Consider the following 16914-nt stretch of genomic DNA (forward strand, 5'->3'; position numbering starts at 1 on the left):
CCCAATTTCTCAAAACATCTTAAGACCAGTATAACAGGATCAAGCTCTGCATACTTATATCTTTGGTTTAAATGTGTAATAATCTACAGTTTTAAGGCTTGAAATGAAAATATAATGCGCGATAAATAAGATAAACTACTTTTTGTTTTGTAATATCGTATCCACGCAAGTTATTTTGCTAAAAGAAATAAGATATAGCTTCATAACCTGATGCATCAGACTTGCATTTAGGTGTGGTAGGCTGGGCTTGTTAAGATTTAAGTTTTTATATGTGGCAGACTTAATTTAAACATATACATATCCAGGGTTAATTCTAGTAAGCAATATCCGCGATTTCTTGCGTAAAAATTGCTCAAATCGCATCCAAATCACATAAATGCGAGATATTCTTGCGCTTGATCGCAGTTTGTGTATTGTGTGCCTTTTCCCTTTTGTTGTTTTACAAAATAAAGCATCGTAGTCGCAGATAGCTTCTTGTTTATTTTTATTGAATTACCCATGAATTGCCTCCCCTACATTTAATGCATTTGTCTTTTTGAATGTTTTGATCAATATCATCCACGCACTTAGTCTAGTTTTCAAGCATTTTTGTTTATGCGGGTTACCACTGCATTTTAAATGCGTCTACAATATCAGAAGCGTCAAATGGTCTAATCAGAAAACGTTGTTTGCATTCCTTGAAGAAAGCCTCTAGACCAAAATAAAATACCTGGTTCAGATGATAACAACAAAGGAACAACAAAGGAAAGCCTTAATCTCCCAAATAAAGTCAATGCACCCTGCAGCAAAAATCAGCAAAAATGGCTAAATCCTATTTTTTGCTCAAGTATAATGTAATGAGCATGAATGTTCATGCTGTCTGAACTGTTAACAAGTGTTTCCTTCTAGTCAAACAAGTTGATACTTTATATCTATATATTGTAAATTTGTAAATATATTGATATTCATATAACAAATTACTGTTATGCATTGTTTTATCACTGCGTTATCCATGTATTCCATCAAAATCTCACTGAAATTAAAATTCTCTCACCAAATTTGGACAAATGGGAGCAATTCTCTCATTAAAAATCTGACATAGATTTACCTCTGCATATCGAGGGGTGAAAGCGAAAAGGTTCTGTCTTCTTCTTTATTTAATGTCACTTAAAATCTTCGCATTCACCCCTCGATATATAGGATTAGTGAGATTAAGGTTATTTTTCAGTCTTTTCTGCAGTTCACCAACCTCTTGAGCTTGACTTGCATCTGGGTGGGGTAGGCTGGGCTTAATAAGCATGAGATTATATACTTGAGCGTAACTTAAGATTCCTTATGTGAAAAACTTACAGTGAGGTTAAGGTTTTGTTTCAGCCTTTTTTGAAGTTCGGCAACCTCATGAGCTTGGCTTGCATCTAGGTGTGGTAGGCTGGACTTATTAGTGTGGGAATTCTCAACTGAAACAAATGCACTTTGCTTTTAAACATTAGTTCTACCATATTTTGATATTTTTAGATTATACAGTCAGATATTGAGATAATCCATTTGAGATTATGCAAACAAATATCTGCAATCTCATACATAAACGATAAATTATGTTCGACAAAGTTTGATCATCATTTAAAATCGTAATGTTCAATGTATATTTCCCAAGATAATTATTCTTACAAGTTAAGACCTCTGCGCTATAAATAGGAAATATTCGTTGTTAATGATATCACTGTTTTGTAACTTTCTAGAAGTATACATGGGTAACTATTGAATGACATAAGCAGGTCCAACACATTGGTTATCTAAAAACGTTAGGCAACACAACATTCAACAAGAGAAATTAGCTGGATTAACATGGTAAAAACAAATTCAAGGTCTTAGGATCAAGTTTGTCTGCGCATCTATTCGTCATAATTGACATATTGCGAATCTTGTTACATGTCCGATGTTGTTTGTACCAGGTGGTCAAAGTAAACCAATGGATTATGCGACCACATGCTTATTAATTGACAAAATTATAATCCCTTCTTCGGACCATTAAATGGTTGATTGACATCCATGGTAATGTTAATTACACTATTTGAACAGTGGTCGAAATAAACACAAGCCCGCAAGCCCTGCACTGGTAAAATATCTTCCGGGCTTGCTAAAATTCTGCATTTTATATAGCAGGGCTTGTTCAAAAATTTGATGCCGAGCAGAAGTATAAGAGTTCGGGTTTGTTCATATGAAAGTCTAATTATGATGACTGTTTGTAACATCTGTAAAATAAGACAAACAGGGATGCCAGAGAAAATTTGCAAAAAAAAAAAGGAAACCACTTTGAAATAAAAGAGGATCCCAATCACACTATATACACAAAAAATTTTAATGTATCAGATAAAAGGCAACAATTTTAACTCTGAAGTTTTGTGGCCACAAAAGAGGAAATCAGCTGAAAAGAGGAAATTTGGTATCACTGCATAAAACTCACCACTAGTTTTGGTCTGTTGTATTTTAACTGGAGCAGGGGGGGTGACTAAACGATGCTGACTTTCACTCCAGTCCTTTACAAATGCTGGCTCTGCCTTCCACTGGTATGTACACTTGACAGGAATTACTGAAAATAATGAAAAATATGTGTAATATTTAGATTTTATTTGAAATGATCCAAAAACATAATAACCAATGAAAAGTATAAACAAAAGTTAATTTTTTATACAAACAAATGTTTGAAAGTTTTGGTTATAAAAAAATATCAAAAACATCATTTTTTAAAATGTGAAAATTTATTTTCTGAAAATGCATTTTTCTATTTAATGATGTTGTATTCTATGACTGTTCTCAATGATTCTGCTTTTATATTGCTTATCACTTTCTTGCTATCACCTCTTCATGCATTCATGCAATGTGAATGCTCTGGCCCAATCTAGCACAACCATAACACGTTCATGCATTTTCTCAGCTGACCAAGTCAAGTCAAAGTTTTATTCCCATATTGAGCAATACACATAACTTAAAAGATATTTAATTAGAGTGATGGAAAACTTTCAACATTTCAAACCACCATTGTGACAATTAAGCCAAGTTCTCTAAAACTGATATGACGCTTAAATCATTAACACCTTCGATAATTCACTTCTTTGTTAAAAATATTATACAGTCGAGACCCGTTTGCCCAATATTGCTTGGCTCCATTTCCTCTTTGCCTCAAATTGGATGTAATGGGTCGATTATTTTCCCTACGTAAGCATTCCCGCTTCGCTTGATATTTGCGAGGCTAAAAGTCTTTTGGCCAGTTCCTGAGTAATCGAGCCATCCGGTTTCGACTGAATATTGAATCCAAATCCACTTTTGACAGTTTGGCCGTGGTAATCATGATACTAGTTAATCTTTCTTTTGGTTTAACTTCTATGATTATTTCTAGGAATATTAATATCAGGGTGGTTTAGCATTGTGTCAATTCATGGATTAAGGTTACAAATTACCTTCCCCAAATTCACGGATGTGCATTTTTAGATTGTCGTCATCATACATAAACCTAGTCGTCCTGGCGATGTCCTCGTCAGTCTTACGTTCACTCACGAAATGCTGTAATGATAAATTACAAAGTTAATAAAGTTAATAAAAAAGTGAAACATACTATTTTCATTCTACTTAAATTATTTTAGCGATTCAGCCACTTAAACATTCCTCGGGTTGTATATAAATAGAACGGAAAAATAAAGTCAACAGACAGAGCTGTAGCTGTAAGTACACAATACACTTTTTGTGCCAAAATACACATAGTGGCTACCATAAACATGAGCGTATTGAAATGTATTGCAAGGTCAAGAAGTTCAATTTAATACCGAGAACGTCACAAATGAACCTTTATTTTTTATACAATGTCATGTAAAATCAAGAAAAATATTGTTCAGCTTTTAATATTTATCAAAACTTCTCAGAAATACTGACTCCACAACAAAACAGATACATGCATTGATAAGTCTCTATATTTACAAACACTATTTGCAATTTTAGCACCACATTAAAGCTGTAAATACTTGATAGAGCTGAAGCATAGAAGCTGAATGTAAAAAAATGTATGCAGGCTGTTGCATTTTCTGGAATGCTTCAGACAATAAACCATTGAACATGTCCTTGAATAATAAAAAAAGTAAAACTAAACATGCAATTATTGAGCTCTTGCACCAGGGTGACACAATATAAAATACAGCAACAACTTTTTTAACCTTAATTTCCGCCCGAAGATCAGTTAACTCTGCTTCATTCATTCTCTCGGCCCTGTCAATCTTCACCTTCAAATCTGCGGCCATACCCTGTCGCAGAATGAACGTGTCTCCTGGAACACAGAAATAAGGTATTGAAATATAAATATATGTATTGCCTGTTTGCCTAATGAAATATGTATTGAAATGGAGAAATATGTATTGCCTAATAAAATATGTATTGAAATAGAGAAATATGAATTGCCAAATGAAATATGTATTGAAATAGAGAAATATGTATTGCCTAATGAAATATGAATTGAAATAGTGAAATACTCATCACTAGAATGAAATATGCAATGAGGCATCTGTACATTATTAATTTGAGGTATTTCGTCTTCAATTGTACTGCCCTCAAAGAGCTGGAAACACATGTAGTCAGTTGAACAGTCAAACTGCTGATAAGACTTCTAAGCTTCAAAATGTTTAAATACTAAGCTTTTTAGGATGAACATAGTTTAACAGAAATACGACCCTCATATCTGTTTATACTGTTTCCCTGTCATATAACTTACTGCCTGTGTCACGGACAGTGTTCATCTCGGACATCATCTGGTCCTCCCTCTGTGCCAGACTGAAAACACATATTAATCAATATTACAGTCACAAAAACATCCCATACCATACCATATACATTTATATCACCAGATAACAGCAGGCGCCTGCAAATCATTGTTGGTTGTTTTCTTCAGTAAAGAAATGGGCACAAATAACTCAAAATATAGCTCAAATATTTGGCTCAATAATTTTCGACTTGCTACATAACAGATGAGCAATTCAATTGCTAACATGGGTTCATGTTAGCAATTGCAATGGGTTCATCTTTCTACACCTTAATTGCATAATGCCAATTGCCAGAACAATGACACAGGCTTTGACAAAACCATGACATTTTGTTCTAATGGACAAGCCAAATAATTAATGTCACAGGAGTTCAAACGACCCACCAAATCCTTTTAATTACAAATATGTAAAATAATGCTGAAAGTTTGTGGAGAGCATGGATATAATAGACTTTAACATAAATAACCAGGCAAAAACATCACAGCAATTTACTACAATCATTACTGTAAAACGCTTATAATTCACTTGCACATTCACTTTGATCTAACCATTTCCCTTTCATTTAGTATTTGCAAAACTAGGAGAATATCAACTACTTCTTTGTACACACTAGGGCCATCTAATGAACAAGCATACAAAAACAAATGAATAGATCAAGAAAGTTATTTGAATACGAAGCACACAAAAAAAGATTGTACTTGATACATTCAAATAAACCTATTTTAACATTCCAAGTGGTACTTTGATTAAAAATAGATCTCATTACAACAAAGAATTAAAGATTAAAAAATCCACACATACAATATGTTCATTTATATACGTCCCAATCAGGATTTTCTTTATAATGTCTTGCAAAATTTTACAGTCCTGATGTGATAACATTGCATATATCAGTATAAAATTAAATCCTTCCGAATTTTAAGAAGTGAAGTAAAGCGTTTGTTCATTATACTTTCATTAAGACCAAGCCGGCATGAACATCCTTACTGATTATTCCTATCCTATATGCCTGGGGCATTTCATACAAAATAATTTAACTAGCTACTGGATCAGGGGCCATATTCAATAAGTCACTTTGATTAAACTTCAATTTAAGATTAGAAACTAAGTGTTTTGATTGGCTGTTCAATAGGCTGAATGGAATTACTGAGGCATGTCTAAGGATAAGATCAAGATTGAATACTGGCCCAGCAACCGCCCATATGAGAACACGCCCGATGTGGAACTTGAACCTTTGACTTGCCGCTCAGCAGGCTAACACCCAAACTACTAGGCCACAAAGGGGGTTAAAGAAGGAAGATCAACAACTGTAACAGTTATGTTACAGCAGAAAAGAATTAAAGCCCTACCAGAGCCTGATTTCATCAAACACGGTCTTGATTCTCTTGTACGATCTGTCCACTTCTTCATTAAACAACAGTCTAAGTCGTTCCAGAGAGATGGTTTGTCGCTGAAGGTCTTTTCCCGATTTCTCTAGGCCCACTGAAAACAAACAACATAGATTTTCAACTTTTTAATGCAATGGTCGATATTAGTACTTTTAAGTCCTGCACTGGTGAATTGTTGCCTTGGTTTGCTCAACACAGATTTTTTAATAGAGCAGGGCCAGTATCCATAAAACATCATAATTCATTTTCCTTTTCAGTATTGTTTACTGCTCATTGGATATAGTCACTTAGTAATATCTGAAATACTTTATCTTCATTGATATTATTGAATGTATACTTTTATTTGAAAATCACTGCAATACATTTCTATTAATTTGACTATGAAAATTTAAAAAAAAATGACTTCTGATGTTTTATGGGACAGTATTCATAAAAGATTTTTGGTAATTTAAGTGTCTCTTTGGTCATATGATGTATTGACTTGATACTTTCTAAATACTTAATTTTCACTGACGTATTTATGTTAAAAACCCCTATACTTTCAATCTGACTAAGAAAATTTAAAGAAACTATGTGTTTTTGCAATCAAATATTTTTGTTTGTATTTTTTTTTAAAGTCCAGGTCAAGGTTTTCTTGGTTTAGACTAAAAGTTAATATTTTACAAGTTTATATAAACATTTACAGTCTGCTGCCTTTAAGCTTCCTTTTGTCCCCAAGAAAATGCATGTTCAAGTTACTAAGTATTTATAACAGAAGAAATTTCAATATTCAATAAGATAGATAAACTGAAGTGGCTTTGACATGAAGCCTTTATGTGCCCTGACATCAATAATGCATACAAAACTGTCATTTGCATAGCCTCCTAAAGGCTCGTATTCTACCTAGCATGGTAAAACTATTTGTATACTATTCAGGCATTTACAAATCAAAACCACTTATTTTCTGAACAAGATTGTGTGTTCTACTGACAATCATCCAGTTAAATTGATCTTAGCACATTCAGTTTGAAGCAAGGTTTATACAGACAGATTGGCAAAGAACCAAAGAGTTTTTAAGGAAATTTCAAGGACCTTTATTCCATTTTTAAGGACCATCTTAAATAAGAAACTATCACTGGGGTGAGAGTGGTCTACTGATATAGGTCTCGACCTCTCACCCAAGAGGTTGTGGGTTCCACCCCTACCAGGGGTACTTTCTCATAACCTCTCAAAAAGGACTCGGTGCTGGTTTCTGCTATGGAAACAGACTTGAGAGAGATCTAATAAGCTTTCCTCACAATCGAGCTTAAATAAATTAGTATAAACCAAGAAACTATGAAAAAAAACACATGTTTTCAAAATTATAAAAAATAGCAAGCTATGATTATATTTTATACCAGATAATTGTCCAACTTTTTTGGTAAAGATGAACCATTTTCAATACCGACACTTTATTTGGATTAGAACAGGGAAATTTAAATTTCCAAAAGTACACAAGCACTTTTCAAGCGGTTTTAAAGGCAAAACAAAAAATTATAGGGAGTTTTTTGCAAGGACTTTTCATCCAGCAGCCTTACATTCAAGTACTTTTCAAGTTTGTGCGAGCCATGTGAAGGGATTCACTTGCAAATTTTATTTTGCTAACATTATTTTGAATGTTGCTGAAATTGATTATTAAGTATAATACTAACTTTTATGAACAAAGAACTAACAGCATCTGGCAGATGTATTGATGTTGTTAATTCAATTTTCAATAGCATCTGTAACATTTCTAAATAATTATTAACAATATGATTCCAATTATATTGTGTGGCTTTAAATGCTAACAAAATATCAATGATTTCAATGAAAATATAAAATAAAAAAATATATATGATTTTTATCAAAATGTGTTATCATTGAAACAAGCACACTTGACCATGTCTGACACTATAAAATATGAACGAGTCTTGATCAGTCCTGACATTATATACTAATAAACACACAGCAAAATATTTTGTGCATGTATTTACAAGTGAGTAGCACTTGGCTAATGTGACTTGAATTTAACGGCCCTCCCTGAACACCAACATTGGTACTTTCGAAGTGATGAGAGAGGGGAATTAAACCGGAAACTGGGTTAAGTCAAATGTTTAACCCCAGACTTCAGATCCATAATTAGCCTTGAATGATACAAGTTAAATACTAACTATGTGCATGGTGTTTCTTCCCTGCACCATCTGTGGAGGCATTGCTGGTAGTACTAATGGTCCTCTCTCTGCCTTCGTGATGTCCGTGTCTGTCATGATTGTGGCCATGTCCTTGACCATGACCTGATGATAATATAATATGTTAGACTTTATCCTTTATCAATCACAAAAACTTTTTGTCATTTTTCAAAAGCTCGTGTCCAAAAAATGCCAAGTTCAATAAGATCTGGTTACATATTAATGAACAATGCAGTGTATTTAGCAAACACGTGTCCAAAAAATTGCAATTTTAATCAGCAATGAAGTTTGATTAGCAAACACAACTTGACCACGGACCTGAGGCTATTTTATTAGGATTATGAACTGTCAAACAAAGTACTATTAAATTTATAAAGATAAACATTGGGACAGCTGATAGGTCATTTTCAAATCTGATCTCACTTTACTGCATCCATCTCTGTTTAACCCCATACTGTACAACCATACCTGAGTGATGTCTGTGTTTCTGCCTTTGAGGCATCGGCGCAGCTGATTGGTCATTGTCTACAGCTGGCTTCTCTTCAACTTGGCCTGGGAGTGGTATCTGAAGTGGGAAGATCAGTTTTGACACATTCAAAAACAAGATCAATACATGAAAATGCAAATGGGATTTTTCCATAGTATTTATAACATTCCACACAGAAGGATAAAAAACAAGAGCACTGCAAAGTAACACCAAGGCTAGTCTGTTATTGTTGCTATTGTGTATCAGTCAAACAAGCAGCATCTACAATGATTAAAGCCAGAGTTATTTATGGGCCTTGGTATACATGTGCGTATTGTCTCCATGTTGTGGGGGCACCATGTACCAAGTTCCATTTGAAGTTTTTGCATGAAAACAACAACAACCCTATGCAGTGCTCCAGCCAGGATTTGAAAAGGGCAGGGGGGAGTTTTGAAAAGGGCAAGCTACATGAGTCGTGTAGGGGCGATTGGGGGTGGTTGTGGGAGGGTCCACCCCTGTCACGGGTTTGTTGTTTGTTTTTTTTTTGGGGGGGGGGGGGGGGGGGGGTCTCACCCGAGAATTTGTTTTGTTTTCATACTCAATTTAAATCATTTTCCAAGATTTTCAGACTTGAACAAAATGGGTCTTTTTCTCAAAAATTAGAAGGGTGTGTTTTAATATCAAAATTAAAATTTGTCTTATTGTCTGTGGTATAGTGTGATTGTACTTGACTGGAGTCATCTTTAGTGCAATGTCACATATTTCTCCTAAAAATCATGTAAAATGAAGAAAAAAAACAAAGACAGTTAAACATTTGAAGCAATCAAATAAATAAATACACAAAAAACAAATATGTAAGGGACGAATGTTAATTTTGTACGTTCAGGATTGAGTACGAATGTTACATTCAGCCTGGCTGTTATTTAATTGTCTTTAGTAAAATAATGTTTAATATGCTGATGTTTTAGAATAAAATGACAATAAAAATCACTGCCCTTGCTTAAAAAGTCACTTATAAAACATAGAACATTGATAAAATAACTCTGAAATTCGGTCTGACAAAATGGCGGTTTCGGCGAATTTTGACAAGATCGTGGACATGATAGGTAAACACTATATAAAGCATCAACATATTTTTGTGGGTAACAAAGAAATTTTCATCATCAATATTTTAGAAATAAACTTTCAAAACATTTACTGAATAAGTGATGTATTTGATTGTGTTAGCGCCACTTTTCCTGTGTTTATAAATCGGCAGTGACCGTCTGCTTCAAATCAACACTGTTTAAAATGGCGAGTCTCGTCTGTACAACACAATAAACAATAATTTTAAAATATTTAATTGTGTTTGACAACATTTTTCACCATCCCCTCACATTTTCTATAGCATTTTATGAACTTTCAGCATTGAATAAACAAGTTCTCAATGTATATTCTGATTGGCTGGTATTCAATAGCTCCGCCTCCTGCCGATGTTCCCTATTTGGCTTTTCCTAATTATCGGATTAAAAGATGACCGGTTATGAAAACACAGGTCGTCTGCTAACTACACAAATACACAATTAGCTGTCATATGACTTGGTCAAGGCACATGGGAAGATGAAAGGGCAGTACGGCATATTTTAAGCAGTCGGTAATGGGGCAGCATGGTGACATATGACATAATTTGTCTCAATTATGACAGCGGCTGCCGATCTTTAATAATGATTTAAATAGTAAAAAGGGCACTAACGGGATAATTGGCGCTAATAGAGCATTTGTGAAAAGGGCACTACTCAAAAAAGGGGCAGGGCGGTAAGAAAAGGGGCTCGGGCGCTGCGCCATTGAAAAACGGGCTAGCTGGAGCACTGCTATGGCTATCACAACACCACCTTTTTTTCTTGAAAAATCTTTGCAAATGAACAAATGGACCTTAGTACTACAGAACCGACATGAATACTTACCACAGTCATATTTTTAGAAATATTGGCTTCTAAACATTCTTATTGCTTGGATTCAAATGTTCTTACCTTTCGGCCTAACAGTCATACAATTCAAAGCTTGGAGCATGGTGGTTTTCTTTGCGTTCTTTGCTCAGATTTGCGTTTGTTCTATCACTTTGAAATAAACTTCTGAATACCATTTGAAGCATAGAATACCTCATTGTTGGTTGGGGTAGCCATTTAACATGGTATCACCGAGGGTAAACTGTTACATGAAATTTAAAACTACCAACTTCAGCAATGTTTTCAGTACTTGCTACTGAAGTTGAACAAACAGTTTGAGTGATGGGGGTATGACCCATGTCACGGGATGTTAATTGTTAATGAATATCTACCTCAGCAGGTAAATTGATATATATTAAACTACCCACCTCATCAGCAGGTTCAATCTTCGCTGGTGAAGCTAAACTAACAGTGGTAGGGGTGGTGATGGGGGTTGAGCCATTATACAAATTGTCACTGGGGGTTGACTGATATGTCAGATGTGTTGGTCCATTAGAGATCACAGATGGTTCAATGCCTGAAAATACAACATATTTTACCAAACAAACGTATAATCTTGATGAACATTTTGCCATGCTTAAATACTGCTGCTTAATTCTCATTTTCATCATCTCCTGATATATCATTACAAATCTTACTTTAACCCTTTACTTCATAGATACGCAATTTTACTTATCTATCCATAGCTTCATAGATACGGATCTTAACGTTTTATCCATAGCTTCATAGATACGTAATCCTACGTATTCGTAATGTAGGGGCATTTATTTTCATACCTGATGCTTGTTTATGCGCTATAAATTCATATTCATGAAGTATAAACATCGATAAATACAATGCACTAAAAAAAAAACTATGTTACTATTTAAAGAATTTCGGAAAATCGCGAAATAAGGTCACTGGTATCAAAGATGCGTAAAACGTTGACTGCGCAGGTTTGTGGGCATTTCTGTCTCGTTTTCCTCGTGGAAATTTACACAATACTGCAAGTTATAATTAAACTACCAATAATACAACTATATTTTATTGATCACGCGCCTGACGTCACAGGTCATGGTTCGAAAACGTGTCAAAATGTCGGCCATGTTGGATAAACAAAAAATCATCTGGCTTGTATAAACAAAGGCCATAAATCATTATATGGGACATATGTGTCACTTCTGTTTCGCTAATCCGGTCATAAAAATGCGCATCTGCTTCTACAAATTGAAAGTAAGTACAAATGTGTTATAAAATAATGACTATCCCTATTGTTAAACTTTGACATGACCCAATTTAACATCGATCAGCTGTTGAAACACGTGTTTTCGAATACACAAGAATGCAATGTAGAGCTAATTTCTGCCCTTGTTAACTTCAGTTTAAAACAACATTCCTGAATAATGTCATTTATATTTCAGTGTTTGTCTGACGAATCGGAACATTCTGGCTTCAATTAAAATGAGTTTGAGACATTGAGTACGACGTCGAGAATTCAGACCTCGGCGTCACGCACACAAGGATACGAGAAATGAGGATTTTTAAAATCAAACTCAAATGACTATACATGGACATGCAATAAACGATATAAATTTAGTAAACAATAACATGCAGGCCTCATTTAGTAGTTGAATAATAACTTTATTTGTTCATTGTAGTGTTAAATAACCGAAAGTTATACGTACTGTGACTGTTGATCAACTTTTTTTTTCTTCTGTATCATATATATAAATATACCGTTATTCTTTGTTGTGAACTATTTTTTAATTCTGTCCATCTTTGTTTCTATTCAGGTTGCATTAAATGAATTATAAAAATATGTTGTTTATATAATATTTCGTGTTGTGTTTGATAAATAAAAGTGTAATAAAAATTAATTTTCATCAAATTTGACATATTTTTCTGTTTGTTTATGAATATCATGCGGAAATAATTTAGATAACAAAATAAAATTTATATGACTGGATTGGAAATTTAATTCTCTATAAACTTTACATTGATGACTTATTGATTAAACCAAAAGAAATACTAAGAAAATAGGTTTGTAATACATTAGGGTTAAAATTCCAATAATATCAATAATCTCCTATGAAGTAGGGGTACTGATATGAACTGATAAGCCATGAACTGGCAGCCTGTAATGGCTTAGGTTTACATGAAGTAAAGGGTTAAGACAAATTTTTCTACAGCATTTTCAAATCCTTTGCAAAACACTAGTCTATGAAAAGTCCAGGGGACAAATTGCAGACTCATCTTAAGTTTAAATTGTACCATTCCTTAAAACTAACGATTTTCCTTGTCAGTTTTGAACAACTTGTGAAAATTGGTATGATTCATGTATATTCTGAAGTTAAAAAAAATAATAAGTTATTGATTTTAACAAGAAATATAACATTCAAAATCGTAGATACTAAGTAAAGTCAAGATGTCCAAAAGTCCATACCATTAACCAATCCTCCGTTGAGCATGGGTGAGGCTAGAACTCCGTTCACCAATCCCGTGTAACTAGTGCTGATGCCATTCTCAACCCCAGGGGATGGGAGCTTCCCCGACCCCGGGGCTGCATTAGTGTTGGTATCAGTCTGGGCTGCAGGGTTGGTCTTTTTCTTGTTCTTCTTTTTTTTCACAGGCTGTAAGGGGATATTGAGATTTTATACTTTAGCAGTGGTCGAAATAATCACAAGCCAGCAAGGCCTGAACTACGAAATTGTTTCTTAGCTTAATATAGCAGGATTGTTGAAAGTTTTTTTTAAATAAAGTAGCAATGTTAGATATCAAACTACAATTTTGCCAATCAAATATCAGGGATGTGATTTATCTGGCAGCTGAATTGCAAATACTACAGTGATTGATAGATCACAGACTTGACAGTCTATACTTAAGGTATATTACACCATACATAAATATGTCCCTTCTTGTTAATATAAAGTTGATCGGTCTGCATATCAAAGAATTATAATAAAATTCCAGTTTTATTATATCAGCTTTCCATATAGCATTATTGGCAGGGACAGACCTGTCAACCTTAAAATATTGACCTCTGACATCATAAAACTGTGCAGCTTTGCGATTTTTAAAACAGTGAAATATTGTAGCAAGTAAACAAGGCCAGGTTCAATATATGGTATGTTATTATAAAATGTTGGGTATTATATAAGAAATATGACACACCACTTTGGGTCATATGGCATTTAACCACTGGCCAGTTAGCCTACGAATGCCTCAGTCCATATACACCTTCAGGGGCTGACTGGCCGGTCCTTATTATTTCATATTACCCTCAGTGGTGTTTTATATTTCTTAAATAAAGAGTTGGGCATGTGTTTTGATTTACAATAAGAAATATTCGTCCTTGAAAATCTGAATTTCTAAAACTGATTAAGCAAAAAATAAAACCAATGAGAAATCAAAGCAATTTACATTATATAAACAACACTATGCCTTCCAGCTGTTACTGCTTATGTAACATACATTTAGAGATCATTAACACTTATGTACCTCTCGATAGCTCTGATTCTAGGGAAAATAAACAATATTTCTGTCCGTTGAAATAGAGAAAATATCATATAGCTCACCAAGCCTTGTAAACTTGTACTTGTGTGTGGACAACTTTTTGCGCACTACTTCATCAAGGTGTGTGTGCATTGTTCAAGTTTAGAATGAAATGTGAGATCACAGGAAAAAAGTGATTTATGCATGTTACAGCCAGTTTGAAGTGAAATTTCACGAACAACAATTTAATCCAACCACAACTAATGCCTGTATGTGTAGCTATACACTCAAATAGATAGATGTAAAAGTACAGTTATTGTTTCAGACCCTCCTGAATGTATCAAACTTTACCTTATTTCCAGAAAACTGCCATTCAGTGAGGGCTTCTTTGGCTCCATCTAGAAAATAAAATTTATGTATATTATATGTTTGATTTTAAAGTAAACAGAACTGCAAGTAGAGATGTAACTATGACATGGCTACCACAGGTCGATATTATCAGCCCTACACTAGTAGACTGTCTACTGGGCTTGCTCAATTTCTGAATTTTAAAAAGAAGGGCTTGTTAAAAAATGATGCAAAGCAATTGTACAAGAATTTGGGGTTGCTCATCCTAAAGACTAATTTCATTAACTGGTATACATGTTCCATTTTTTATCTTATATTGCCAAAGGGCATTACTCAAAAACAATTAGCTAAGGTTATAGGACTTTTCAATGTGCAGTCTGTCTACAAAGTTTCCTGCAACTATCCTTCACTGTGCTGATTCTTTAGAACTTTGATCAAGTTAACATTGTGATTAATGACATTGTTGTGAACTTTTAAACCTGAATTATTTGATGATGTGCTCAAATATTCAAATACAATCAAGAACAGTAGAAACAATTGTCTCAAATCTTGTTAGAAATACAGTTGATCATAAGCGTGTATACTCCATTAAACTTCCAATAATGATGATTACAACGTTGTTAACATAAGTTCTAACAATCGGCCCACTGTTGAGTAATAAAGGCCAAAGTTTTTGCACAATAATGAGGTTAAAACAATTACTTTGACAGTACGCTTTTTGCTTTGAAAATCAGGGAAAGTACTTTTTTCATCAAAGGGGAGTCAATTATATGAAACTAATTGTATATAGCTTTTTTCTCTCTTTTTTCTCTCTTTTTTCCCTTAATAAGAAGCTATTTTCTATAAATCATGACTTTTTGCCTTAAAGTACAAGATTCTACTATGTATTGACATAAGAATGAAAACATTGACACAACACTAGCAATATTATATTAAATTTCAATTCAAACAGGCCTTAAATGAAATCTAACATTAACATCAAATTAAAGTGTAAGGAAATGGTCTTTGCTGATTTGCCATTTTTTGGCATTGTGCTAATTATTCAAGGTATCAAATGTAGAAATAAATTATTCATTTTATTACGCCACAATGACACTAATGTTAAATTTGCATGCCTTGTTACCCTGTGTAACAGTCATTGAATGAAACTTTTGGATGAACAAGCCCAAATTATTATACTATTGCTTGGCATCAAATTGGCATCAAACAAGCCCTGCTATGTAAAATTCAGAATTTGAACTAGCCCCGTTTTACTAGTGCTGGGCTTGAGGGCTTGTGTTAAATTTGACCACTGGTGTAAATTTGGTATCATTGGAAGAGGTGTTGTTAATTTATCACTAATATATGAAATAAATGGCATACTAAACACATCATACATAATTTATATATGACATTGTGTTATATATATCTAAATAACATATCAAGGTATCACAGATGGTATTTTTGTTTATTTCGACTTAAATCGGAGGTTATCTTTCAAGGTCAAAACTGAGTAGTTGCAATATTGTTATCAGTGAATTATTTACATATTTTTCCTCATCACATTAAACCCTTTTAAATGATAACAAAATAATATGAGGTCACCAGATGCATCAACATTTCAGAGTATTAGAAAAACAAGTCTGGGAGAAATCTTAATTTCAGTCATTTTGATTTTGTTTCTATGAGTATTATTCCATATCATTGCCAGGGGCGTAGCTAGCCCTCTTGACATGTGGATTCATAAATGTGCTAGGGGGTTCCGGGGGCATGTCCTCTCGAAAACTTTTGAAAACCATGGTGGATTCTGGGTGTTTTGAGGTTCTTTATTTAGTACTGGGAAATGGACAGTTCCAGGATTATGTAGTCAAATCACATACTGCAACTTAAGCTGATTTGTTTTATTTATTATTTTTGTCAGAATCATGTGGATTCAGCTGAGTGCTTGCGTATAGGCTCTACGCGCCTGATGGTTAAAATTGTGTTTAAAAGAACAATTTTATTGTCAATGTTTACCAAAGTATGATAATACTAACCGTCAACAAATGCCTGTATAGTTTTCTCGACGTTGTAATCATAATACTGGAGAACTAAAATGATTTCGTTGTTGCTTTTTCCGCTGACGACTTCTCGAACTGACGTCACCTGAAAATATAATTGTGAACACGAAATAAGTTCATTCTTTACTAACTCAAAGCTGCTTGAAATCAAGGCCAGAGTTCAGACACCAGGGCCAGAGTTTGGAAACCAAGGCCAGAGTTTGGAAACCAAGACCAGAGTTCCGAAACCAAGGCCAATATGCAGAAA

General features: G+C 34.0%; 1 protein-coding gene across 5 annotated transcripts in view; it reads right to left on the reverse strand.

The window, feature by feature from the left end:
- The window catches only part of LOC128240223 (spermatogenesis-associated serine-rich protein 2-like), a 48593-nt gene that overhangs the window by 6372 nt on the left and 25307 nt on the right, over positions 1–16914 (reverse strand). For all 5 annotated transcript variants that reach the window (XM_052956750.1, XM_052956746.1, XM_052956751.1 and 2 more), the window contains exons 3-14: positions 16644–16752; positions 14632–14678; positions 13232–13418; positions 11178–11326; positions 8827–8923; positions 8341–8463; positions 6134–6266; positions 4736–4794; positions 4185–4294; positions 3438–3540; positions 2444–2569; positions 1330–1436 (exon numbers count right to left, since the gene is read on the reverse strand). In XM_052956750.1, the coding sequence (XP_052812710.1) occupies positions 1330–1436; positions 2444–2569; positions 3438–3540; positions 4185–4294; positions 4736–4794; positions 6134–6266; positions 8341–8463; positions 8827–8923; positions 11178–11326; positions 13232–13418; positions 14632–14678; positions 16644–16752 (1350 nt within the window). The remainder of the gene's footprint in view (positions 1–1329; positions 1437–2443; positions 2570–3437; positions 3541–4184; positions 4295–4735; positions 4795–6133; positions 6267–8340; positions 8464–8826; positions 8924–11177; positions 11327–13231; positions 13419–14631; positions 14679–16643; positions 16753–16914) is intronic.

The sequence above is a fragment of the Mya arenaria genome, chromosome 7 (genome assembly GCF_026914265.1).
Source record: "Mya arenaria isolate MELC-2E11 chromosome 7, ASM2691426v1".
NCBI lineage: Eukaryota > Metazoa > Mollusca > Bivalvia > Myida > Myidae > Mya > Mya arenaria.